The sequence below is a fragment of the Anolis carolinensis genome, chromosome 5 (assembly GCF_035594765.1).
Source record: "Anolis carolinensis isolate JA03-04 chromosome 5, rAnoCar3.1.pri, whole genome shotgun sequence".
Taxonomy (NCBI): Eukaryota; Metazoa; Chordata; class Lepidosauria; order Squamata; family Dactyloidae; genus Anolis; species Anolis carolinensis.
Genome location: NC_085845.1, coordinates 149678606 through 149703974, shown reverse-complemented (window position 1 = coordinate 149703974; position 25369 = coordinate 149678606). Strand labels below are relative to the sequence as shown.

The 25369-nt window shown below is 43.8% G+C and overlaps 1 protein-coding gene across 2 annotated transcripts in view; it reads left to right on the top strand.

Annotated features, from left to right (window-relative positions):
- The first annotated feature begins 213 nt into the window (after window positions 1–213).
- Window positions 214–25369, top strand: part of ppm1h (protein phosphatase, Mg2+/Mn2+ dependent 1H) — a 110833-nt gene continuing 85677 nt past the window's right edge. For both annotated transcript variants that reach the window (XR_010006737.1, XM_062982550.1), the window contains exon 1: window positions 214–872. Coding sequence is in view for 1 of the 2 variants with exons in the window: in XM_062982550.1 (XP_062838620.1) it covers window positions 622–872 (251 nt within the window). In the remaining variant the exon portion in view is untranslated. The remainder of the gene's footprint in view (window positions 873–25369) is intronic.

The window sequence follows — 25369 nt, the reverse complement described above, 5'->3', positions numbered from 1 at the left end:
CAAACAGACAAAAGTTCTTTCTCCCGCCCAGATATATCAACCTCACTTGCCTAGTTTCCAACAGACCTCACAACCTCTGAGGATGCTTCTGGAACATGGCCATGCAGCCCGGAAAACTCACAGCCACCCAGATCAGGAAGTTCCCGAGAGGAGCTTAGGGCTGCCTGGGATCACGTGACCAGTGGCCAGTCGGGTCGGAGGAGGAGGCGAGAGAGACAGAGAGAGAGAGGGAGGGAGCGAGGAGGCAGCCAGGTTGGTCTGTGCTGCCGGAGGAGGAGGAGGAGAGGGAAGGAGCGCCCGACCCCCGCCGCTCGCTTTGGCTGCGGCTGCTGCTTCCTGGGGGGACTGTCCCCTCTCCATGCGGCGCCTCCATTGCGGAAGCGCTTGGGCTCCAGGGACGCGGCAGGAGGAGGAGGAAGAGGAGGAGGAGGCTGAGGCTGCTGCCGAGCCGTCGCCCTGCGCCCTTGCCTCCCCGCCGCCCGCCGCCGCCGCCGGCCCCGCGAGCTGGATGCGGGCTCTCCCGGCCGCCGCCGCCCCGGGGCTGGTGGTGCCGGAGGGGGCGCCGGGGGCCCGGGCCACGCCGCCGCCGCCTCCCCCTCCGCCTCCTCCGCCCGCGGGACTATGCTGACTCGGGTCAAGTCCGCCGTGGCCAATTTCATGGGAGGCATCATGGCTGGCGGGTCGGAGCACGGCGGAGGCGGCGGCTGCGGAGGAGCGGGCTCGGACCTGCCCCTGCGCTTCCCCTACGGCCGCGCCGACTTCCTGGGCCTCTCGCCCGATGAGGTGGAGTGCTCCGCCGACCACATCGCCCGGCCCATCCTCATCCTCAACAAGGAGAGCCAGCGCCTGCCCTGGACCACGGGATACGCCGAGTGAGTGGCCCCTGCGGGCACCGGAGGGTGGGAGGCAAAGGACACCTCACCTGTCTGTCTTCCCATGCCATGCGGGGAGGGAGGGGGAAAGGTATGGCCAACCCCCCCTGAAAGAATCACAGAGTTGGAAGAGACCCCCAGCACCCTCCACACCCCCTCTGCCCTGCAGGGAAATACAATCAAAGCACTCTCCGCAGATGGCCATCCAGCCTCTGCTTACACACCCCCAGAAGAAACTGGCCTCACTTGAGCCCCATCTTGGGATCCCAGAGCTGGAAGAGACCCCGAGGTGTCATCCAGTCCAACCATCTGCTTGCCAGGAACATACAATCAAAACATTCCTGATCGACAAAACATTCCCATCTAGACTTTACTTGAAAAACTCCAGACTCCACCACACGGCAAGGCACTGAGTTCCACTGTTGAAGAGCTCTTATGCTCAGGAGGTTCTTCTGAGATCTTGGAGTCCTCGTGGACAAGTTAAGCATGAGTCAACAATGTCATGCAGCAGCAAAAAAGTCAATGGGATTTTGGCCTTATTTACTTACTTAGGTGATCCCTTGTTGTCTGAGTATATTTGTCTTCCAGGTGTTGTGTCCTGCTGTTTTTTTTTTTTCTTTGTGTCAGTAGCAACTTGAGTCGCTCCTGGAGTGAGAGAATTGGCCGTCTGCAAGGACGTTGCCCAGGGGACGCCCAGATGTTTTTGATGTTTTTACCATCCTTGTGGGAGGCTTCTCCCATGTCCCCGCATGGAGCTGGAGCTGATAAAGGGAGCTCATCCACGCTCTCCCCGGTTGGGATTCGAACCTGGCAGCCTTCAGGTCAGCAACCCAACCTTCAAGTCACAAGGCTTTAACCCACTGCTCCATCGGGGTCTCCTGGTGGTGGATACGTAGGTGACTGTGGAGCCCTATTCTTGACCCGCATGTTCTTCCACAGTGAGGACATCGGTTTCCAGGTGGAAGGTGGTCGCCCTCCATTTGTGCCTCCTCAAATTCCACAGCACTGCTGGTCATAGCTGACCTCCTGCTAGCATAAATAGGAGTCCAGTGACTAGATCCAGGGAAATCATGCTACCCCTTTATTCTGCCTTGGTCAGACCACACATGGAATCACACTGTGTCCATTTCTGGGCACTGCAATTGAAGGGAGATGTTGACAGGCTGGAATGTGTCCAGAGAAGGGCGACGAAAATGATCAAGGGTCTGGAGAACAAGCCCTATGAGGAGTAGCTTAAAGAGGTGGGCATGTTTAGCCTGCAGAAGAGAAGGCTGAGAAGAGACATGATGAGGGCCATGTATAAGTATGTGAGGGGAAGTCATAGGGAAGAGGGAGCAAGCTTGTTTAAACATGGCTGTCATGTCTCCTCTCAGACTTCTTCCAGCTTAAACATTCCCAGTTCTCCAGCTTCCCCCCTGCTGATGCCAGGGAGGGAGAGACTTGTAGGGCCAGCCTCACAGGTTTTTCTGAGCGAGAAACTCACCTTCTCAAAGCAGAGCTGCCCCATTGTCCTCAGGACCCAGTGCTTTCAACCCTGGAAAGGTTTGGAAGCCAAGCCCTTCAAGGAGCCCGAGATACACAATAGCTGAATTTAAATATCTGAAAGTATGTCACATTGAGATAGGAGCAAACTTATGTTCTGCTGCCCCAGATGGAGCAATGGATACAAATTGCAGGAAAAAAGTTTCTACCTAAACATTAGGAAGAACTTTTGGATGGTAATTTTTGATGGTATGTTTGGCAGTGGAATAAGCTGCCTTGGAGTGTGATGGAGTCTCTGTTGGGAGCTAACACCTCCCAACAAAGGGTTCCCTCAGGCAGGAAGCAGCCAGGCTTTGAGGCTGCAAGGCTATTCAATACTAATCAAGGTGATCAATTGCAACATTCACACTTGCCTCAAACAAACAAGAGTTCTTTCTCCCAGCCTGGCCTTTCTTTCAACAGATATATACACCTCACTTTTCTAGTTTCCAACAGACCTCACACTCTGAGGATGTCTGCTATAGATGTGGGCGAAATGTCAGGAGATAATGTTTCTGGGATATGGCCATGCATTTGGAAAACTCACAGCATCAACCCAGAGTCTGGATGGTTTTTAAGCATGATCTGTCAGGAGTGCTTTGATTGTGATATCCAGCATGGCAGAAGGGTTGGGCTAGATGGCCCTTAAGGTCTCTTCCAAATGTATGATTCTATTAGAAGAGGCATTTCAGGCTTTTCTTTAGGGAGCCCTGCCCTGTGGTATTTAAATGCTCGCCTCACTGCTCCCAAGGGAGTAATATCCAGTATTGCATATATTATCATCTATTTGTGATTATTATGGGATAAATACTCTGTCTGTGCCCAAAAGACATGTACTCTTCCAGTCCTATCAAGAGATTCAAGTGCAAACCCATGAGGAACCTTGGTTCAGGTCATCTCTCCAAAGCAGCCTCCTTGAATATTTGGGTATAGACCAGGCATGGGCAAACTTCGGTCCTCCAGGTGTTTTGGACTCCAACTCCCATAGTTCCTAACAGCCTACTGGCTGTTAGGAGTTTGTGGGAGTTGAAGTCCAAAGCACCTGGAGGGCTGAAGTTTGCCCATGCCTGGTATAGACTGTGGCACTTCTTGACCCCCTTAATTCTTCCCCATAAGCAGTCTCCAAATGGCTTTCTAGGTTTATTTGGAATGGGTGTGTAGTTTAAGCAGTTTGTAACTCCCATTCATTTCATGCAGTTGGGCTTACACCTTCCATCAATTCATCTGAAATTATCTGAGTCTTTTCCTCCCATGTTAGCTCACCCAGGTTTGCAATTTTACAGCCTGATCCCGATATTTGAACAGACTTGGAAAGAAATGCCCTTGGGTTTAATGAGACCTCTTGTTAAATGCGTGCATCCAATGCTGTAGTCATAAAATACTTATCTTTGACTTAAGGCTGGGGTGGTCAGTTACTCTCGAGGCAAACCAGTCAAGTATTCAAATCTTATAGGGCCATTGGAGTTTTACAGGGGGGTTTGGCTGGAAAGGGGGAGGGGTTGATTACAAAATGAGCATCACTCCCCCATAATGTGTGGGCCGATTTGTGTTTCGTTCTGCAGAGTGGCATTTAGCCGAGTGGGTGTTTGGTTCCAAGCCTCTGGGATTGTTCCTTGTTCCTGACAGATAATATGGGGCTGAGGAGGTGCTGTCAGTATATGAGGATAGGGAGTGAGAGACCTAAAATAGCCTTGTCTCCTTCTAGAGGTTTCAGGAACGGGAGAGTGGCATTTCGCTAAGAGGCGCACACGCCCCCTTTCAGGCCTATGCTGCAAAAAATGATGTCTGGAGACTTTGCGGGCGATCTGTTCATTCTGAAAATTTTCCATCCTCCTTCCCTGCAATCACTCTCTCTTGCCGTAGAAGCAGGGCTCAGAAGGTGGAATGAAGGAGACTACAGTACTTTTCATGCATCTCTGCCCATCTCCTTCATTTCCTTGTGACGTCACATTGTATATGTATTTTTATCTTACTTTATTTATTGTATTTACTGCAGTCCTTTATATCTGAATGGCTCGGAATGACAAAACCCTGCATTACAATTTGTTGTATGTGTTAGTGTTTGATGGGAATGCTATGCTGCTTTTGAACTGATAGCAAATACCTTTTTAACCTCAGGGTTTGAGGACGGATTAAGTTACTGCAGCTCAGCAAATGTTTCAGACAGATAAAAAAGAGCACAGGTCCAAATAGAGATCTACGATGAAGCTTTTGTCACTGAAGGAAAGGCGACGAAGGAGGCATATTTGGTATCTTTTTCCAAACCACCCCTCTCAGATCTAGCCTACACTTTTCTTGAGAAGGGAATTATATCCATTGTCAAAGGCTTTCATGGCCGAAATCACAGGGTTGTTGTGTGTTTTCCGGGCTGTATGGCCATGTTCTAGAAGTATTCTCTCCTGACGTTTCACCCACATCTATGGCAGGCATCCTCAGAGGTTGTGAGGTCCTGCCATAGACGTGGGCGAAACGTCAGGAAAGAATACTTCTAGAACATGGCCATACAGCCCGGAAAACACACAACTCCAAATCAAATCCCCCTGTTGTGTCTGGATTCTTGTCACAATGTATATATGAACATATTTAAGGATTTTGAATGGTAAACTAGCAGGAAGGAAACATACCCTGAGGATTCAGTAGTCAATTAAGGGAGAATACAGTATTTCATGAAGATAGTAACAAAGCTCTTTCTCTGACTAAACAAAATAGAAGTAAGGAAACTATTAAAACACTATGGATTTATAACCCTTTATTAAAGTAGTGGTTCCCAACCGTTTTTCTTTTAACCAAGGACCACTTGAGCAGTAACCACTTTGACAAGGGGCCACTCTCTAAAATTAGTACCAAAAGGGTTACGAATCAGTTTTTGGTCAATTTTCGGTTTGGTTATTTGGGGTGCTGATTCAGAAAACTGCATGGAGTAGACCACATCAGCTCTAGTTTCTGATAAAGAACATATGCCACCCAGCTGTCGCCATCTGCTTGCCCACAGAAAACCATATTTAATAATCTAGAGCTGATGTGGTAGTAATAATCTTTTGTGGGTAGTCAGCCTCTCCTCTCTCAACATCTCTGTTGCCTCGACACTATAAGAGGGTTTCACGAGACCAGTTACTCTTGTTGCCACGAGGCAACAATGTAGTAATAGTGAGGCTGACCATATTTCATTCTTGCAGACCACTGGTGGTCCACGCACCACTGGTTGGGAACCACTGGTTTAAAGCATTTTGAACACTACATATTACAACTCTTTTTTGCAAAAACCATAGGTAGACAAACACCTGTTCAAATAAAAAGGTCTTTGTCTGGCAGCAGAGGAACAGAGGCCAGGAGCAGACTAGTTTCCCATGGGAGTGAGTTCCACAGCCTGGTAGGAGCTTCCTTGGGGCCCATCTCCACTTCAGTTTGATACCACTTTAACTGGCATGGCTCAATGCTGTGGAATCATGGGAGTTGTAGTTTTACAAGGTCTTTAGCCTCCTCTGTTAAGGAATGCTTTGGGTTTCACCAGACTACAAATACCAGGATTCCATAGCATTAAGCCATGGCAGCTAAAGTGATGTCAAACTTCATTAATCCTACAGTGTAGATGTGCCCCAAGAAGTAGCACTCCCAAGTGTCTCGAGTCAAGGCCCCTGTGATGGTTTTGGGACCAAGAGAATGCCCTCTTCTGTGCATTTCCAAACTCATGTAGAGAACTATATCTTTTTACAGACTTTGCACCAAGCCCTATGTACAGGGCTTTTTTATTGTGCTGTGCTTCAGCTGGAGGCTCATAGTGTTGTTGTGGCACTTTCCAAAAGTCATATTCTGCATCTATGGGAATAAAGAACCACTTACATGACTTTCCACATATATTTACTAAAATATGTGATTTATGTCTTTCTGGAATGCCATGCAACTGTTTTAATTATGTGTGAAATCCAAACTCCTTGTGTCTCCTCACAGAGGAACCAAGGTATGTTGGTGAAGATATATGAAAGTCTCAGAAAATATTTATCTCAATGGGAGTTATTACGGTGGGGAGTTTTTGCTCTTGAGGATTCCTTAGTTCACAATCTTGGTTGCAATTTTCCAGCAAAATCTGGGTGTTTGTGTGTTTCTATCATGCTACTGTTTTTGTGAGTATTAGTGTATAGGAAGTCAGGATCTGTTCATATATGGCAAGTATATGGAAATGTAGCCCAAGGGTCCTTACCTTTATGACTATCAAACCCCTGTCTTGGTTTTTAAATTTGAACTGCGCGAACCCTAATGCTAAACAGTGTGTAACAACACTTTTTGCTCCCCCCCCCCCCCAAAAAAAGATCCCAACCAAAATGACAACAGGAAGTATTTTGAGGCCATTTCTGTTAAAATACACCCTCAAATAAGAGCAGAGTTCCATGATATGGAATGGAGTTGATCACAATCTCAACATAGTTTCTCCTTTCTGATTTATAGTCTAGATTAGTTGGGATTGGTATGACTTCCTAAAAACTAGCTCAGGAAGCACTTAGGAAGTATTTGTGTCCTCGCTTCTGCATTGCAGACTTTGGAAGAGGGATACAGGCATCCCGCAAGTTATGAACAATCTAGGTTCTGTAGGTTTGTTCTTAAGTTGAGTTTGTTTGTACGACAGAACAGGTACATTTTTAAGTGTAACTCCAGCCATATACATACATACATACATACATACATACATGGGGAGAGAGTGGGGGGAGCTTTGGATGGCATAAGAAAGGGTCAATACCATTGTAGTATTTGTTTTGCTGTCTGTGCCCCTGTTTAGAAGCTTTCACCTCACTTTCTGTCCCTATGATGATTGGATTTTGAGAAAATTGGCTTGTTGTGGAAACAAGGGTTGGGGATACAGCTTCAGTGGAGACACCTTATTCCCATAATAACTCTTCCAAGGAGAGAAATTTCCTTCTGAGGGGTAGATTTCTCTCACTTTCTGTTGTCTACCCCCAAGCTTAACTATCAGTCATTTGTAAGTTGGATGTTTGTAACTCGGAGAATGCCTATAAATAGAATGGCCATTTAAACGTAATTTATGTTTGCTCAGAAGTAAGTAACTACTCATTTCAGTGGAGTGAATTTCTTTGTAGATGCACATTATAGGGTCAATCTAACCTATGAAAAGGTCTCTTGTTGGTTCTTTCAAAAATTAACACATTGATCAGTGTTACTGTGAACAACCTTGCATTGTTGATGTACGCAGCCTTTTCAGTCCTTCTTTGCTCTTTCTTGTCAATGCAGCTGCTAAAAAACCACCACCATAGTACTATATATCCCATCAATATGGGCACCTGTTTCCCATCTTTTCCACAACCACTTTACCTTCAGAATTTCCTCTTCTCTAATGGCGTTTATGAGCTATCAATAGCTCTGCATAGTTTATTTCAATATGACTATAACAAATATCAATGCATTAGAGTATTATATAATTGAATTAGAATATATTCTTTTGAATAAGTGCTTTTGTTCCAAAAGTTAGTTCCTTGACAGTTAGAAATGTAAAATAAGCTTTTTTGCATAGCTGTTCGATAAAAAATTTTCTTAGTAGTTTCATTTGACCTGCTCTTTATAATTTACAGGGTGTTTCTTTTAGTCTGTACTCTTTCATATTCTGTTTGAAACTGAAATTCTTTGTCTGCAGAAAACGAAATTTTAACAGGCTATTGTACAGGAGCCTTTGTCTCTCTTATCAGTTTGGGATCTGAGAAGATTCTTGTTGTACATGTGACTTCATTATGCAGAAGATTTTTTCCTTGGAGACCAAAGTCTCATGTAGTTATTCTATCAGCTGACTGAATGCAATCCTGTTGAGCTTTTGCAGTCTGTCTGCCCCTTTCTGTATAGTAACAAAAGGGGATGTTTATCAACCTGCAGTTAGAATTTCTGCTTTGTTCAGTAGTAACTTGCAATATTCACCCAGTTTTGTGACTCAGAGCAGTAAAGTATTTGTTCCTTACCTGACCTGTTCTGGGCAAAAATGTTCTTTTCCTATATGTATTTGAAGTATTATTCAATGTAAACACATCCCTACAGAACGTATCTCTATAGAATCACATTGTACTGTATATATACCTGTTTTGAACAAGTTTTGAACAAGTTTGGTTCTGTAGGTTTATTCTTAAGTTGAATTTGTATGTTAAGTCAGAATAGGTACAGAATATATATATTAACTTTGGATAGCATAGGGAAAGGTCAACTCCCGCATGGTGTTTGTTTTGCTGTCTGTGCCGCTGTTCAGACGATTTCCACTCACTTCCTGTCCATGTGATAATTGGATTTTGGAAAAAAAATGGCTTGTTGTGGAAACAAGGATTGGTGATAAAGCTTCAGAGGGGACACCTTTTCCTCATGATAACCCTTCCAGGAGTGAATTTCCATTCCTAGGGGTAGTTTTCTCTCACTTCCTGTTGTCTCACCCCTGTTCTTAACTATTAATCATTTGTAATAATAATAATAATAATAATAATAATAATAATAATAATAATAATAATAATAATATTGTCAAGGACAGAACGCCACAAGATTCAAAGTAACAGAGTTTATTAGATTACAGAACTCAAAAATGCCCGTAAAACACAAGGGCCAGGCAGTTTTTGCCTTTAGGAGCAAAAAGGGGCAAAAGTAAATGTTCAAAAGATAAACCGGATTAAACCGGAGTTTAATCCGGGTAAAAACAAACTGCTTACTTCAGCCTGGGTGTAAACGAAACGAAAGCCAAGGAACAAAAGATACAAAGAATGCAACTAATTGGCAGCAGATTCCTCTCTGCTGCCAACACTGTGCTTAGAGTAACTTGCGTCGCTCCCCCACACACACAGCAGACAGGATCTCCAACACGAGTAAATCAGCCAAGGATTGTAGCAGTTGAGTAGACCAGTTCCGTTCCGTAGATCAAAGCCAGAAGCAGACGTTTGTAGTTTTTCCAAGTCCAAGAAGGGGGGAAGACAAGCCGTGGTCAGTTCAGTCCGAGTTCTCAAAGCAGGAGATGGCGTCCGTCAAGAAGACGACGGAAGGTCAAGCTAATAAGAGTAAGCACAGGTTTGCACAAACAAATGCCCACACAATCCCTCCCGCCGTCTGACCCTGGATTCCAATCAACTTACGTCACAGCACAGGAAAGCACACAAGTCTTCAGGGAAGCGTCCCACACACACACGGATCCCAAGCGTTTGCCCAGATTACCTTGCCCAACGCAATTTGCAATTGCTCTCAAGCCCCATTTTATGCCAGTTACAAATCTTCATCACTGTCAGCTGTCCTCCTTAACCCGGGCGTTTCCTCATCACTTTCCTCGTCAGAGCTGGAACACCTCTGACTACGCCCAACAGCATCTCCAGCTGTGGATCCCGTCCCATCCCTCCAGCTAAACCATGGGTCTAATCCTGAAGGTCCCCATTCATCTTCTGTCCCATCATGGCCAGTGGCACCCACTTCCTCCCTTACCCGAGTCCAATCCATCTCATCCTCCTCTGAGCTAACCAGCCCCTCCTCCATTCTCTCCGTAAACCCTTCGAAAGACTCCTCGTCAGATGGTGCTGCAAATATGTCTCGCAGTCTTTTTCTCTCTCGCTCCTCGAGAGTATCTGACTCTCGAGGAGTCTTACGCCCACGTCTGTCAGTAACAGAGCCATGAGGCTCAATCATAACACTATCCCCTCTCACAAAGGCCTCCTCCCCCGATGGCGGAGAAGTGGCAGTGATACCCTCCGCTATAGCACCACGACGACTAGAGGTATCAAGTTTCAACAGCGAACGATGAAAGACTGGATGGACCTTTAAACTAGACGGTAAACGCAAACGAAACGCAACAGAAGAAATCTTTTTAACGATAGGAAAGGGACCCAAATACCGAGGCGCAAACTTTCCCCCAGCCTGTTTAATATGTTTGGAAGATAACCACACCAAATCCCCTTCTTCCAACTCCTCCCCTGCCTGCCTGTGGCGGTCAGCCTGAGTCTTCTGCGTTGCCTTAGCTTCCAACAGTAAGCGACGGGCAACATCATGCAATGCAGCCATTTCCGAAGAGCGGTACACAGGGTCCGAAGAGACCACATTGGTCGACGGCGCCACACCTCCCCGTGGGTGAAAACCATAAGTTAGCTCAAATGGCGTATGCTGACTAGACGTGTGCACCGCATTGTTATAAGCAAATTCCGCCACCGGTAACCACTTTACCCAAGCCGTGGGTTGATCTAAACAAAAACAACGCAGATACTGCTCTAAGAGCCCATTAACCCGTTCCGACTGTCCATCCGTTTGCGGATGGAAAGCTGAAGACACGTTTAACTTAGTCCCCAAACACTCATGGAAGTGTTTCCAAAAGCGTGACACAAATTGCGGAGCCCTATCTGAAATAATCACCTCGGGTGCTCCGTGCAAACGATAGATGTGCTTTGTAAATAGTAAGGCCAACGTAGGGGCCGCCGGAATGGTTGAACAAGGAATAAAATGAGCCAGTTTACTAAATAAATCCACCACCACCCAAATACAAGTATAACCCCCAGACTTAGGCAAATCTGAAATAAAATCCATGGAAATGATTTGCCATGGCCTCTCCGGAACAGGTAAAGACGATAACAACCCTCTAGGGCGCCCAACAGGCGTCTTACTCTGCTGACAAACGGCGCAGCTGTCACAAAAGCGCAGAATGTCTTGCCGCATCTTTGGCCACCAGTAGCTCCTGGTGATAAGCTGTACGGTCTTGAACCTGCCAAAGTGCCCAGCCATGGGTTCGTCATGGTGGGCTCTAATCACCTCCAACCTGAGGGTCCCTACTGGTACGTAAACCTGCCCCCTACGCACCAATACCCCGTCTTGATCCTGGAGATGCGGCAGTATGGTACGGTTACCTGCAGAGAGCAGCATCAGTTGCTCCTGAGTCCACACATCATCCTTCTGAGCCTCAAGGATCTGGTCATGTAACCCAAGCTCATTATCTACAACACACAGAGAGGCAGTAGGCAAGATGGTCTGACATACTACCTGCTCATTGGTCTTAAATTCCGGCTTGCGGGATAAAGCATCGGCCCGCAAGTTTGCCTTCCCCTCCACGAACTGCACCTTGAAGTTAAACCTGGAGAAAAACAAAGCCCAGCGGATTTGACGCTGGTTTAACTTCTTTGCTGTTTGCAAGTGCTCTAAGTTCTTGTGATCAGATCTGACCACGATCTGGTGCCGTGCCCCTTCAAGCCAGTGCCGCCACACCTCAAACGCCACCTTAATCGCCAACAACTCCTTCTCCCATATGGTATAGTTCTGCTCGAAGGGTGTTAGTTGCCGCGAGTAAAATCCACAGGGACGCAAGGTCCCTGAGGAATCCTTCTGAGACAATACAGCCCCCAACGCGTAGCTAGAAGCGTCCGCTTCTACCACGAACGGTCTGTCAACATCAGGATGGGTTAGTATGTTGTCCGATTGAAAACTAGACTTTAGTTGTAGAAACGCCTCGTGAGCTTCCCGCCCCCACACAAATGGCTGTTTCTTGCGCAGAAGCTGCGTCAAAGGTACCGTGAGCTTTGCAAAATTCGGAATAAACTCCCGGTAGTAATTAGCGAAACCCAAGAACCTTTGTACATCCTTCTTAGTCTTCAGCTCCTGCCATGAGTTGACGGCGTCAACCTTATGTGGGTCCATTTTAAGTTCCCTACCTGACACTACATGACCTAGGAACTCCACTTCAGGCACATGAAAGACGCACTTGGAAGCCTTGGCGAAAAGCCCATTAGCCCGCAGTCGGTGCAGAACCTGCTTGACATGTTGACGATGTTCTTTCTCGTCCTTAGAAAAAATCAAGATATCATCCAAATAAATCACTAAAAATTGGTCAATTAGGTCCCTGAACACATCGTTCATGAACCTCTGGAATACCGCAGGAGCATTACAAAGCCCAAAAGGCATGACTCGGAACTCGTGGCATCCGAAACACGTGTTAAATGCCGTCTTCCATTCATCCCCTTCCCGTATACGGATTAAGTTATAGGCCCCCCGCAGGTCAAGCTTGGTAAAGACCTTAGCCCCTTGCACCCTTGATAACAGTTCCGAGATTAAAGGGAGCGGGTACCTATCCCGAATGGTGTATTTGTTTAGGATCCGATAGTCACAGACCAGCCTAAGTTCCCCAGTCTTTTTGGCTACAAAGAATACTGGTGCCGCAGTTGGAGAACTAGATGGGCGAATAAACCCCTTGGCTAAATTTTCATCTAGAAACTCCCGCAAAGCTTGCCTTTCCGGTACAGTCAAGGCATACAGCCTCCCTGCTGGCAGTTTCGCACCTTCTGCCAACTTGATGGCGCAATCATATGGCCTGTGCGGTGGTAATTTGTCCGCTTCTCTTTTACAAAATACATCAGAGAACTCCCCATACTCAGCAGGCACTCCCTCCATATCAGAATGAGTAACATTTAGAGTGCAACAGTCCTGCCTCTTTAAGATCACTTTACGTGTTGCCCAATCTACTTGTGGGTTTACTACAGCTAGCCAATCCATCCCCAGGATCACATCATATCTAGGCAAGCTCGTAATATCCCACACAAACGTTCCCGTTACTCCCTGCACCTCCCACGTTACTGCTGAGGTTTCATGGTTAACCACCCCAGTCTCCAGCAGTCTCCCATCTGCTCCTTCCACCCACACGTCGCATGCCTTGCGCACTCTAGGAATGCCATGCTTCTTAGCAAACTCAATATCTACATAGGAGACCGTAGCCCCTGAGTCCAGCAGTGCCAAAGTAGAAACAAGTTCCCTTCCCCCAACAGATAATGTAATGGGTACGAAAACATGCTTCCTCCCCTCAGTTGACTGCTTGAGGAGCCCTAGTGCGTTGGACTCACGTCGCACTAGGGCTGGCCTTTTCCCGAAAGCTGGGAAGGTTTCACATTACAATTTTTGGCAAAATGCCCAGCATTCCCACAGTACAAACACAAGCCCAGCTGTCTCCTACGGCTCTTTTCCTCTGTAGACAGCTTTTTAAAGACCCCAAGCTCCATGGGCTCTTCCCCCATCACCACAGGTGCCCTGGTTACATGCATGGGTGGCGCACACATTGCTTTTGAGTGTTTACGAGCCTCGAACCTTGCGTCTAAACGCAGCACCTTAGCTACTAAGGCGTCCCAGCTTTCAGCCGGCTCCAAGCGTGCTAATTCATCCTGGAGCATATCACTTAACCCGGCAGTAAATAAAAGCATGAATGCATTTTCCCCCCAATCCAGCTGGTGGCGATACAGGTTAAACTTATTTAAGTAATCCAAAACAGTCCCCTTTCCCTGTTTCAACCGATACAGAGCCCACCCAGCGTTCTCCGTGCGGAGAGGATCCCCAAAAGTATCAGTTAACAACTTTTTGAAATTATTCAAATTGTCCTTGACTGGGTCATTTCCCAAAATTAAATTAGTGGCCCATTGTCCTGCGGGACCGGTCAACAAACTCAAAATAAAGGCCACCTTGCTAGTGTCTGTAGGAAAAGCATGAGCACTGAGCTGAGAAAAATAAAGCTCCACTTGTGCCAAAAAGGTTGGCAACTTGCACCTGGTTCCGTCAAAGCGTTCAGGAGTCAAAACATGTCCTTTCACAGCCTGAGCTGTTTGGCTAACGGTAAAAGCCGTTTGCAATTGGTCTACTTTGGCCCGTAACTCATCCATCGTCTTCCTGACGGGTTTATTGCTGCAATAAACTTTTTATGGCGTTGGGCAATCTGTCAAGGACAGAACGCCACAAGATTCAAAGTAACAGAGTTTATTAGATTACAGAACTCAAAAATGCCCGTAAAACACAAGGGCCAGGCAGTTTTTGCCTTTAGGAGCAAAAAGGGGCAAAAGTAAATGTTCAAAAGATAAACCGGATTAAACCGGAGTTTAATCCGGGTAAAAACAAACTGCTTACTTCAGCCTGGGTGTAAACGAAACGAAAGCCAAGGAACAAAAGATACAAAGAATGCAACTAATTGGCAGCAGATTCCTCTCTGCTGCCAACACTGTGCTTAGAGTAACTTGCGTCGCTCCCCCACACACACAGCAGACAGGATCTCCAACACGAGTAAATCAGCCAAGGATTGTAGCAGTTGAGTAGACCAGTTCCGTTCCGTAGATCAAAGCCAGAAGCAGACGTTTGTAGTTTTTCCAAGTCCAAGAAGGGGGGAAGACAAGCCGTGGTCAGTTCAGTCCGAGTTCTCAAAGCAGGAGATGGCGTCCGTCAAGAAGACGACGGAAGGTCAAGCTAATAAGAGTAAGCACAGGTTTGCACAAACAAATGCCCACACAATCCCTCCCGCCGTCTGACCCTGGATTCCAATCAACTTACGTCACAGCACAGGAAAGCACACAAGTCTTCAGGGAAGCGTCCCACACACACACGGATCCCAAGCGTTTGCCCAGATTACCTTGCCCAACGCAATTTGCAATTGCTCTCAAGCCCCATTTTATGCCAGTTACAAATCTTCATCACTGTCAGCTGTCCTCCTTAACCCGGGCGTTTCCTCATCACTTTCCTCGTCAGAGCTGGAACACCTCTGACTACGCCCAACAGCATCTCCAGCTGTGGATCCCGTCCCATCCCTCCAGCTAAACCATGGGTCTAATCCTGAAGGTCCCCATTCATCTTCTGTCCCATCATGGCCAGTGGCACCCACTTCCTCCCTTACCCGAGTCCAATCCATCTCATCCTCCTCTGAGCTAACCAGCCCCTCCTCCATTCTCTCCGTAAACCCTTCGAAAGACTCCTCGTCAGATGGTGCTGCAAATATGTCTCGCAGTCTTTTTCTCTCTCGCTCCTCGAGAGTATCTGACTCTCGAGGAGTCTTACGCCCACGTCTGTCAGTAACAGAGCCATGAGGCTCAATCATAACAAATATAATAATACACTTTATTTATATTCCACTTTATCTCCCCAAGGGGACTCAGATTACAACATATACAGATAGGCAAACATTCAGTGCCTTGATACAGTGGAATAACAATGACATACAAATACACAGAACAAAAGTAAAGACTTCCCCTTTCATCTCCAGCTTAACCCTGGCCATGGGGAGGTGCTCTTGTTCCATTTCCAAGCTGAGGATCCTCTTGTCCGTAGACACCTCCTGGTTGTGTTGCCGGCATGGCTGCATGGGTGCCTTTATTACCTTCCTGCCGAAGCGGTATCTGTTGATCTACTCACATTTGTATATTTTCGAATTGCTAGTTTGACAGGAGTTAGGGCTAACAGCAGGAGCTCACCCGACCCATGGCTTTGAACTGCCAACCTTTAGGTCAGCAGATTCAACAGTTCAGTGGTTGAACCCTTTGCGCCACCATGGATGTCTGTAACTCTGGGACTGCCTGTATATGTTTTATTGCTATATTTTGTCCCAAATCTTAAGGTAATGCTTTGCATACCTTCAAGACATTTTTGACTCATGGCAGCCCTAAGGCAACCCTATCCCAATCTTATGGGTTTGTTTGTTTGTTTGTATTTGCAAGATTTGTTCAGAAGTTTAATCTTTTATTTTTCTTAAAGCTTGGAATCGTTGCTATCTTAAAAACCGCAGTGAATCCAATAAAGTAACTTTTCCAAGTTCTATTTTCCTTGCAGATAGAGCTTCTGCATCCCACCCATCTCCCTGAAAACTGAAAATCTTCAGGAGGCTTACTTTTTAAAAAAAATCCTCTGGAAAAAGTTCTTGGTTCTCATTTAGCAATTTTTCTGCAGCTTCAATTTTTGTATATTTATTCAGAAAGTGATTTGTGTAGGAAATCTTGACATCTGGTGTCTGAATGCCCTCTTTATATTAAGCCCCCACTATCAATAGATTCTCTGTTTTAGATATAGCTGGACAACATGAGGTAACTGTAGTTGGCCACATTTTTTCCAGTGTTTGAAAAACTTCACCTGCCCTTCGTACCTTACTTTTTTTACACTGTGCTTAGCCCTGTTGCAGATGAAGTAAACATGAGAAGAAAAGACATTGATTTGCTCATACTTTCCTGATACTCTAAATAGGAGAGCTAATTCTAGGCCTCAATTCCATGAAATGTCTTCTGTATATTCCCTCTTTGAAAACAACAACTCCACGTTTCTTTTCATATGTATAGAATTTCAGATCTATAGAAGCTATTGAAGAGGCCAGGCCTATTATTAGGCATAGACATCTAAATGCTTCAGGCATTAAGTCACAAAAGGACAGCAAATTGTTATCTTATTTATTATGATTGCTTTCTTTATTGATGGCTGCCTTTAGAGGCTTTTCTGCTCAGGAGCAAAAGTATACTTAAGGTAATATGCTCTTTAATGTAGGAAGAGAGAGGGACCATTTTCTGCTTTGGTTTAAGCAGCAAAATGCATTGGGCTGGACTGCTGTTCTTGTTATGAGAAACCGACAGTAATGTAGATTTATAGGTTTGCAATGCAGCTGTATTCCTGGATTCAGCCTTGAGCCTTGAGGCTCAGGTTTCAGCAGTGACCAGAAATGCATTTGCACAGTTAAAGCAAGTGCACTGGCTGGTCCTGTTCCGGAAGATGTCTGATCTGTCCAGAGTGACACATGCCTTTGTTACTTTTAATTTATGGTATGCCAGATTTGGCCTGCGGGCCTTGTGTTTGACACATGCACGCTACAGGGAGCACACAACTGACTGCTGGTCCATTTTGTGCACAAATCAAAGTGCTGGTTGTGACCACTAAAGAGACTCTAGCTGTCTGTTTGAGTCTGCCTGAGCTCTGCGATCTTCTTACGTGTGGTTGGTTGAACTAAAGAAAAAGACCTACTTGGTGGCTACTCCTTGAAACACCAAGTAAGCTAGGCTTGTCCCCTCCTTGCTAACCTTCCACTGGCAAATGAAAACTTGCTTAATTCAACAGGCAGGGCTGTAGCCAAGAGGGAGATTAGGGGTTCAACTCCTCCCCCAAAAATTTTCAGGTTTTTTAAAAAATTAACTGATTAACCAAATCCCCATGAGTGTCCACTGACGTTTATTGATGGAGCCTGATTTCTAAATTATTTTGCATTATGGAATTACTCTTCATGATTTTCTAAAAAAAGAAGAAGTTTCAACCCCCTCCCTCCTGAAATTTCTTTCTGGCTATGGTCCTGCCAACAAGCTTTCACAAATTGACTGCAAAGGGCTTTTGATTGTGTGTAGTTTTGTTGTTCCTCTGTTTTAAGACAAATGTTTAAATGTTTTTAATTCTATAATATTGTTTTTAAAATAACATTTACAATCAGTATCCCACAATTGCAGGCTTACCGTGTTCACAGATTATTTGGTGCTGCCCTGTGCCATTTTAAATAAGGATTGATGAGTCTCACTTTGTGATTCCAGCCTCTCTACAGGCCTTGCAAGGTGAGGCTTATAAGTCCCTATTAAAATGGCATGGGGTAAAGCAAAGGAGGCAGCAAGTTTGCTCCTACTTTGCAAAGTATACAGCATATGATACTGGTGTTTTTATTTTTTTTGTTCTCAGTTTAATATTTTGTAGACCAGCTTCAGCTCCATTTGGGTAAATGAATAAAATCATCACAATCCTTGTCCTCTTCCTTCTAAATGTGGAACAAGTCCTATATATGGAGATTCAGTGCCCTGGGAAAAGAAAACAAATATAGTTCCAGTAACAATAGCTGTTCTGTCAGCAATTCAAAGTGATATGACAAAACATCTTAATTAAATCACTATAGATAGGATCACAATAACAGAACTATCACTATAGATAGGATCACAATATCAGAACTTCAAAAAACGACACTCCTTCGAATGTGCCACATTATCCACTGAGATCTTGCAGATTCCTAGACTTTTAGATAGAATCTGAATAACTGAAGTCCAAAACTTTAGCCTTTAATACCTGGTAAACTGTGGAACAAATGATAATTTTGGCATTTTCTAAGCATTTGAGATGTCCTAAATGTGTGCTTGAGAGACGACATGCTGTACTGGTTGGGATGTTGAACTAGGACTCTGGGGACGAGGGTTCAAATCCTTTCTAAGCCATGGAAATCCATTGGGTGACCATGGGCAATTCACACTGTCTCATCTTCCAAAGAAGGCAATGGTAAAACCCCCTTTGCCCAAATCTTGTCAAGAAAACCCCATGATGGGTTTGCCATAAATTGCAAGTAACTTAAAGACAACACCAACAAGCACATACCTATTTTGTACCTTTCCATGAGAGGTCCAGAAAAGTCCTTGGTTCTCCTTTGGACATTGTAAAAGAAATTACATATCATCTGCACTTTAAATTATGAGGTGTACCTCTTTACAAGGTGGTTTTTTTTACTTTTAATGCTGTGTGTACAACAGATATCTTGAAAATACCTTTTTTAACTGTGGTCTTGGAGTTTGACAGCTGCCAGTCTTCAATAGATCAGTAGGTGAGGTATTGTATAACTGTCTAAAACATCATACTGCTTAGTTATAGCTACAGGACTAATTTAGAAAAAAAAACTTTTAAAAAAAGATTTACACTGGTGAAATATTTTAAAATAATCTCTAATAGGGAGGGAGTCCAGAATCATAGTTATCCAGTAACTTTATTAGGACCAATCAAAATGCCACTTTAAGAGAAAAAATTGAAATTTATTTTTTTGTTGGATGGCTGGTGTATGTGTTCAAGCAGATGTCATTGCTAAACCAGTTAATAATGACATTTGGTGAGTGCCATGGATCTAAAGAGTACACTCTGCAATGAGGGTAGGAGTTAGCCAAAATAAGTGTTCTTGTGTTCCTCCAATAGGGAAAGTTTGACTTGTGTTGTCCTTCAGGCCACCTTGTGATGTTGCAGCATTCTGCATCACTGTGACATCATTCTGTTTGGTGCATGAATCTCTTACTTGTGGGAGATAAAGTGGCACCATGTGGGCAAAAAGCACATGTTTCATGGGAAGACAGAGCCAACTTCTATCAACAAAACCTATTTTTAAAGCAGTATTTAACTACCTCTTCAGTAGATGTACTGCATTGTCTAAATCTCAGCTTCTATACAAGAAAAATTAGGAGTGAATTTATACATCACTTAGTATTTAATGCCTGCTATGGTTTTCAAATAAGACAGCAATTATTCCTTTCCCCTACAATCATCACCCTCCAGGCAGACATGTAAAATGTAAGCAGATATAATTTAAGGCAGATTATGTTTATAAGTCTCTGGGTTTTGCATTTCCAGCTGTATAGTCAGCCCTCTGTATCTGTGGATTCTGTAGCCACAGATTCAACCATCCATTGCTTGAAAAGCAATTATCCAGTTTATATATGGAACACCATGATACAACACCATTGTATATAATGGGACTTCAGCATCCATGGACTTTGCAGTTCATATCGGGTCTTAGAACAAAACTTTTGATACTTTTTTTTGTGGGGTGAGGAGCAGATAATGGTGACTGCAGTTTACATTTCTGGTTGCATTGAGAAGTGCTGGTATGGCCCATGACTCCATATGATTGAGCTCCACCTCTGCTTTAGATCATCATTGTCCAAACTTCTTCAGATGTTGCATAGTGACAGCTGACATCTTCTGTCACCATTAGCCATATTCATACAATTATAGATTTGAGAGGGACCTCGTGGATCATCGTATTCACTCTTTGCTCAATGCAGGATCTTTATCATTTCCATTAAGCAGACGCCAGCACTTCCTTAGACAATTAATTCCACTCCCAAACAGCTCTTACTGTCAAGAGGTTCCTTCTAATGCTCCATCAAAATCTACCCCCTTAATTTAAAACCATTAGACCTGGTTCTACCTTTTTGGACAGCAGAGAACAATCCTGCTCCCTCTTCTCTATGACAGTCCTTGAAAGGCAATAGTCACCCCTCAGTCTTCTCTTGAGCAAGCTGAACAAACCCAGTTCTTTCAACCTTTCATAGTGCACTTTATTTTTCATACCTTTTCTCAACCTTGTTGCTTTTCTCAGAAGCTACTCCAACTATAGCCTTCTTACAATGAGGTGCCCAGAACTGAATGCTGTACTCCAGAGGAGGCCTGACCAGAACAGAATTTAAAAGAACTATGTTCAGTTCTGCCATAATTACCAACTACTTTGATTCTTAATCTCTTGTTCCTTCCTCTACCTTTTGACATAAGAAAGTAACTGCAAGACACAGCAGGAATTTGTTGGGCAGCCTATGCTCAAAAGAGTGAAGTCTCCCAACAAATATTCGGGTAGTTAAAGTTCCCCATAACTATTCATTCCTGCATCTTTGAGATTTCTGGGATTTATTTCTGAAAAGCACCACCCACCACATCTTGCGTTGTTGCATTTACTTCTTTCTGCTTTTATTTTTATCCAAATGCTCTCACCTGGTCCATTCTGATCACTCTCATGGATTTCTGTACTGGTGAGGATGAGGAGAACTATAGTTTACCTTCAACTCAAAGTTAAATATAGATTTATGACAGGCATTTTTCCTACAATGTATGCTAGTTTTTGTTATAAGATCAAATTTATTAATCAAATTGAAATTTATATATGGGACATAATATCCAGATATGATTTTTCCTTCATCTATTTGAATGCATATACATGGCAGCATTTAATGTACATTATAAGAGACAATGTGTTCCTGGCATTGTACGCAGCCACTGTCTAGGATGAAGTGATAAATGTTTCTTGATTTATTTTTTAAACAACGTCATTTGGATAATACATTATACTCTGGAGAAAAACTCAGACAGTATCAAAGCTGGAGACTGTAACTTACCTGACATAATGTATAGCTGTCATACATTGTCTTTTTAATATATATCCTTCAGTTAGTACTTTAGGAAGATGATATAACTGATCTTACTTTGTTTCTTCATTAAAAATGTTACCGTATATACTCAAACATAAGCTGAGGCATCTAATTTTACCACAAAAAATTGGGAAAATGTGTTGACTCGAGTATGAGAGTGAGAAATACAGCAGCTACTGATAAATTTCAAAATAAAAATAGATACCAATACAATTACATTAATTGAGGCATCAGTAGGTTAAATATTTTTAATATTTACATACAACTGTAATTTAAGATAACAATAAGACTTTAATAAGATCAGACTGTCCAACTATGATTGCCTGTATACCTGAAAATAAGCCGACCCAAATATAAGTAGGCCAGGACCCTCACTTGAGTAGAAGCTGAGCGGGGCTTTTCAGCCTTAAAAAGGGCTGAAAAATTCAGCTTATGCTTGGGTATATACGGTATGTTTTGCTCTCTTTGCCGAATTTGGTAACATTATGCTTAAACAAAGGGAAATGTTGGTGTTAATGTGATGCCATAGATTAAACATTTAATCTAAACTTTTTTTAATTTGATCTCCTGTAAGTATTTCGAGTAATCAGTCTTCAAATACAATAATTGGACCCCAATTACATTGGAGTGCCTTCTACCATGTCTGTTGCTTTAAAGCAGCCTGTTTCTGTTCCTGATTCTCCCTCACAGAAGGTTACCCAAATGTGGTTATTCCATTGACTTTCATCTTCTTCTGTACTTCCACTAATGAAGAATGATCTCTTCTGGCTATGCTTTTGGTTTCCCAGATAGGTATTTAGAAGGGATATTCAATTATTGTTGCTCTCAACTTGGCAAAACCAAGTCAGGGAAAATCCCTTTATTAGCAAACCTGTTTCTCTTTGTGCCTTGTTTCAGATGAAGGAACTCCATAAAATTGAAAAGATCCCGTTCTTGCTGTGAGCCTTACCTGGTTTCTCCCCCTAATCTTGTGTTGATAGAAGTCTGAGGCTGGATGTACACTGCCATATAATTCAGTTAATTGCATTGAACAGAAGAATGAATTATAGGGCTCTTAGGTACAACTATGTATCTTACATCATTGTAATTGCTGTTCTTTAAAGGGTGTATTATGTCTGTTTTGCACTATGGAGAACCAGAGGAGACAAATAATTTTCTCTGTGAGGTTTGTTCAGAGGAGGGTCATGACTTTGACCTCTTCTGAGGCTGAGAAAGTGTGACTTGCTTAAAGTCACTCCGTGGTCTCCATGGCTGAGCAGTGATTCAGACCCCGGTCTCCAAATGTGTAGTCCAGATCTCCACCCATTACATCAACTTATATTTAAACTCTGATGAGTAGCTCTTGTGCTTATAGTATGAAGAACAGAGGAATTCCTTGTGTAGATTTTTGGTGCTTTTAGAAGGACTGGTAAAAATTTCTTCTTATGATGAAAAGAGCTGACATGAGTGGAACCAAAATTAGACGACAGAGTTAGTGATACTTAGGTGAACTTTCAAAGTAGGTACAGTGAATATAAATTAGGAAGCATGCATCTCTTATAGTTTTATCATTTTTGAAAGATACTATATGTGATGACTCATGGGCCTTGTAGTCCTGTTCCTAGTACTATTGTGGCAGACGAAGAGGAAAACATGGGGTTTTCGCCGGTTCAGCAAGAGCCGGAGTCCCTTCACCTGCAGGATGTTGATGTTTGCCCTCAAGAATTCAGCCAAACAGGCCTTGGGCAGAACTCCCCTCCGTTTCCCAGGAAGGAATCTTATTCTAGAGAAAGGGGAGTCAGAGAAGCCCAACGGAGGAGTTTACGCATCGCTGCCAAACATCAAGCTGATTAGGCCTGCTTCCCTTGGGAAATTCTAAGGAGTCACACATCTGGACAGAGTTGGGTTTCGCTTCTCGTTCTCTAGGGAAAGAGTTCTGTTGGCAGGAAAACGAGACCCAATATAGGTGTTTGGCGCGAGGGATTCTTTGCGGAGTCAATTGATCACCTTCAGGAGAGAGATCGTGTGTGGACTTCGTAATCCCAGTTCCTTGCTTCCCGGATCAAGCTTCAAGCCTTGCCCTGCCTCGCGGTTTTACCACGGACCCTGCTTCATGCTTCATGTTTTGCCTTGTCTCCAGTCACGGACCTAGTCAAGAATCAAGTTTATTTCCAGCCTTGTTGTCAAGCTTCATTGGACTCTAAGACTCTGTTATTTCCCCACACTATTGCTTGGCAAAGTGTGTGTTTCGGTCAAGTGGATTAAAACTTTGAACTCTAATATCATTTATTGGACAATACATTTTTGGACTATATTTGACCTCATTTGAAAGGTCTGCTTCTGAACTATATTCTACACTTGTTTTTATTGATTTTATATATTTCTTTAATAAAGATATTAGATAGAGACTGGCCTCTGTGTAAGGTTATTGGTGCCCAGCAGCCAGGGACCTGACACTATAGTTGGCTGAAACCCTAAATGGAGTCATTTCCTGTAGACGGGTGGGGAGAGACGAAGAGACAAGAAATCACAGCAACACTTTGTTGTAGTAAAAACAGCCAAGAGTCTTGTGGCATCCACAAAAACTGATGCCAAATAAACCTTATTACTCTTTAAGCTATCATATTTTCCCTGATTTAACTGCAACAGACTAACATGCTTACAACACCTCCCCCGCTCTCTGGGTTTATTGCAGGTTTTGCATGTTATTTATTTGGGGGTGATATATAAATGTGACAGAAACACAATGAGTAGCAATACCAGTTGCTTGTTTGCTTACTTATAATACAGAGGGTTTCGTCCCATGGTTGTATATAATAAATTGTGAAATGGAAATGCTGTTGCAGAACTGACAAAGAAATGGTGGCTAATGGGGGTCAGTTAATGTTCCGTTATCAAGCTGGAATGGCTCAGTGGCTTTAATGGGCAGAAAAACGTTTCCTCGAGAAGTGCCAGTGGTTGCTGAAAGCATCAGTCTAAAATGTTTTTAAGTCTGTAGCTGGCAAATATGTCTTCTTTCTGTTAACCCTTTGCCCCCTGCCATGGTTTAAAGTGGATCAGAGACCTCCTATTTGCATTTTGTGTGACCAAAAATGATGATCTATCAATGGATCGTTTTGGGGTCAGTGCAGATTGCCGGAACCAGCCTCCAAAAACAGATCGGAACTGTTATGGGGGAAGAAAAGGTTTTAAATCCTCCCTTAACAGTAGGAACCTAATACAGGATTGGCTCCCCACAATGACTTTGGAATAATAGTGGAAAGTATTAGATTGCAGTGCAATCAGCTCTCCTTAGCCACAGATTTTGTTTCCGTGAATTCAACCACCTATGGCTTGAAAATACTTTTTCTTAATCCAAAAAGCAAACCTTGATTTTTCTCATTTTATATGCAGGGCACCATATTATACTGTGCACAGTGGGACTTGGAGAATCCATGGATTTTATATCTGTGGAGGTTCTGTAATCAAACTCCAAAGGTACCAAGGGCCCACTGTACTAGTTGCATTTTAGACGTAATTTGTGGTTTGATTCTTTCATGGGAGATTAGGAAGCATTTGGGTCTTTGCAGTATAGTCTTTGAGAGAAGGACTGCATCTGGAGGCTGTTAAAGTTGAGGTGATGCATATTATTTTATGTGGGGGCTGATAAAATGCTTGTCTGCCCATCTGTGCTGAATATGTATTTGCCATGCCAGTATAAATAAGCTGATAGTACCAAAAGCTAAACATCATCTTTGGACTCATCTCTCAAAGACCTGGATTCTGTGAAACACTGTTGTGGTGCCTTTGAATAGTGTAGATCACTCAAGGAAGTAGTAATCTACACTAAGAACACTCTAGAAAAGCTACCTAACAGATAATAAGTAAAAGGCGAAAGATTTATACGATCTGAAGAGAAACCAGAGTATAACAGATAATAAGTGTAAGTCTATAGTAGGACCCCCATAATGGCAAGACGAGTGCCTGAGATTCAATTATGCCCAAGAAAGCATGCAATCTCTAGCTAATTTTAGGTCCTTCAGCATTTTTTTTTCATATCAGTAGTGACCTGAAAACTGCAGGTTGCTTCTGGTGTGAGAGAATTGACCATCTGCAAGGACGTTACTCAGGAGACATCCGGATGTTTGATGTTTTACCATCCTTATGGGAAGCTTCTCTCATGTTCCCGCATGTGGAGCTGTAGCTGACAGAGGGAGCTCATCTGCACTCTCCCTTGAGTCGAACTGGCAACCTTCAGGTCAGCAACCCAACCTTCAAGTCAGCAGTCCTTTTGACCCATTGTGCCACTGGGTTCTCCAG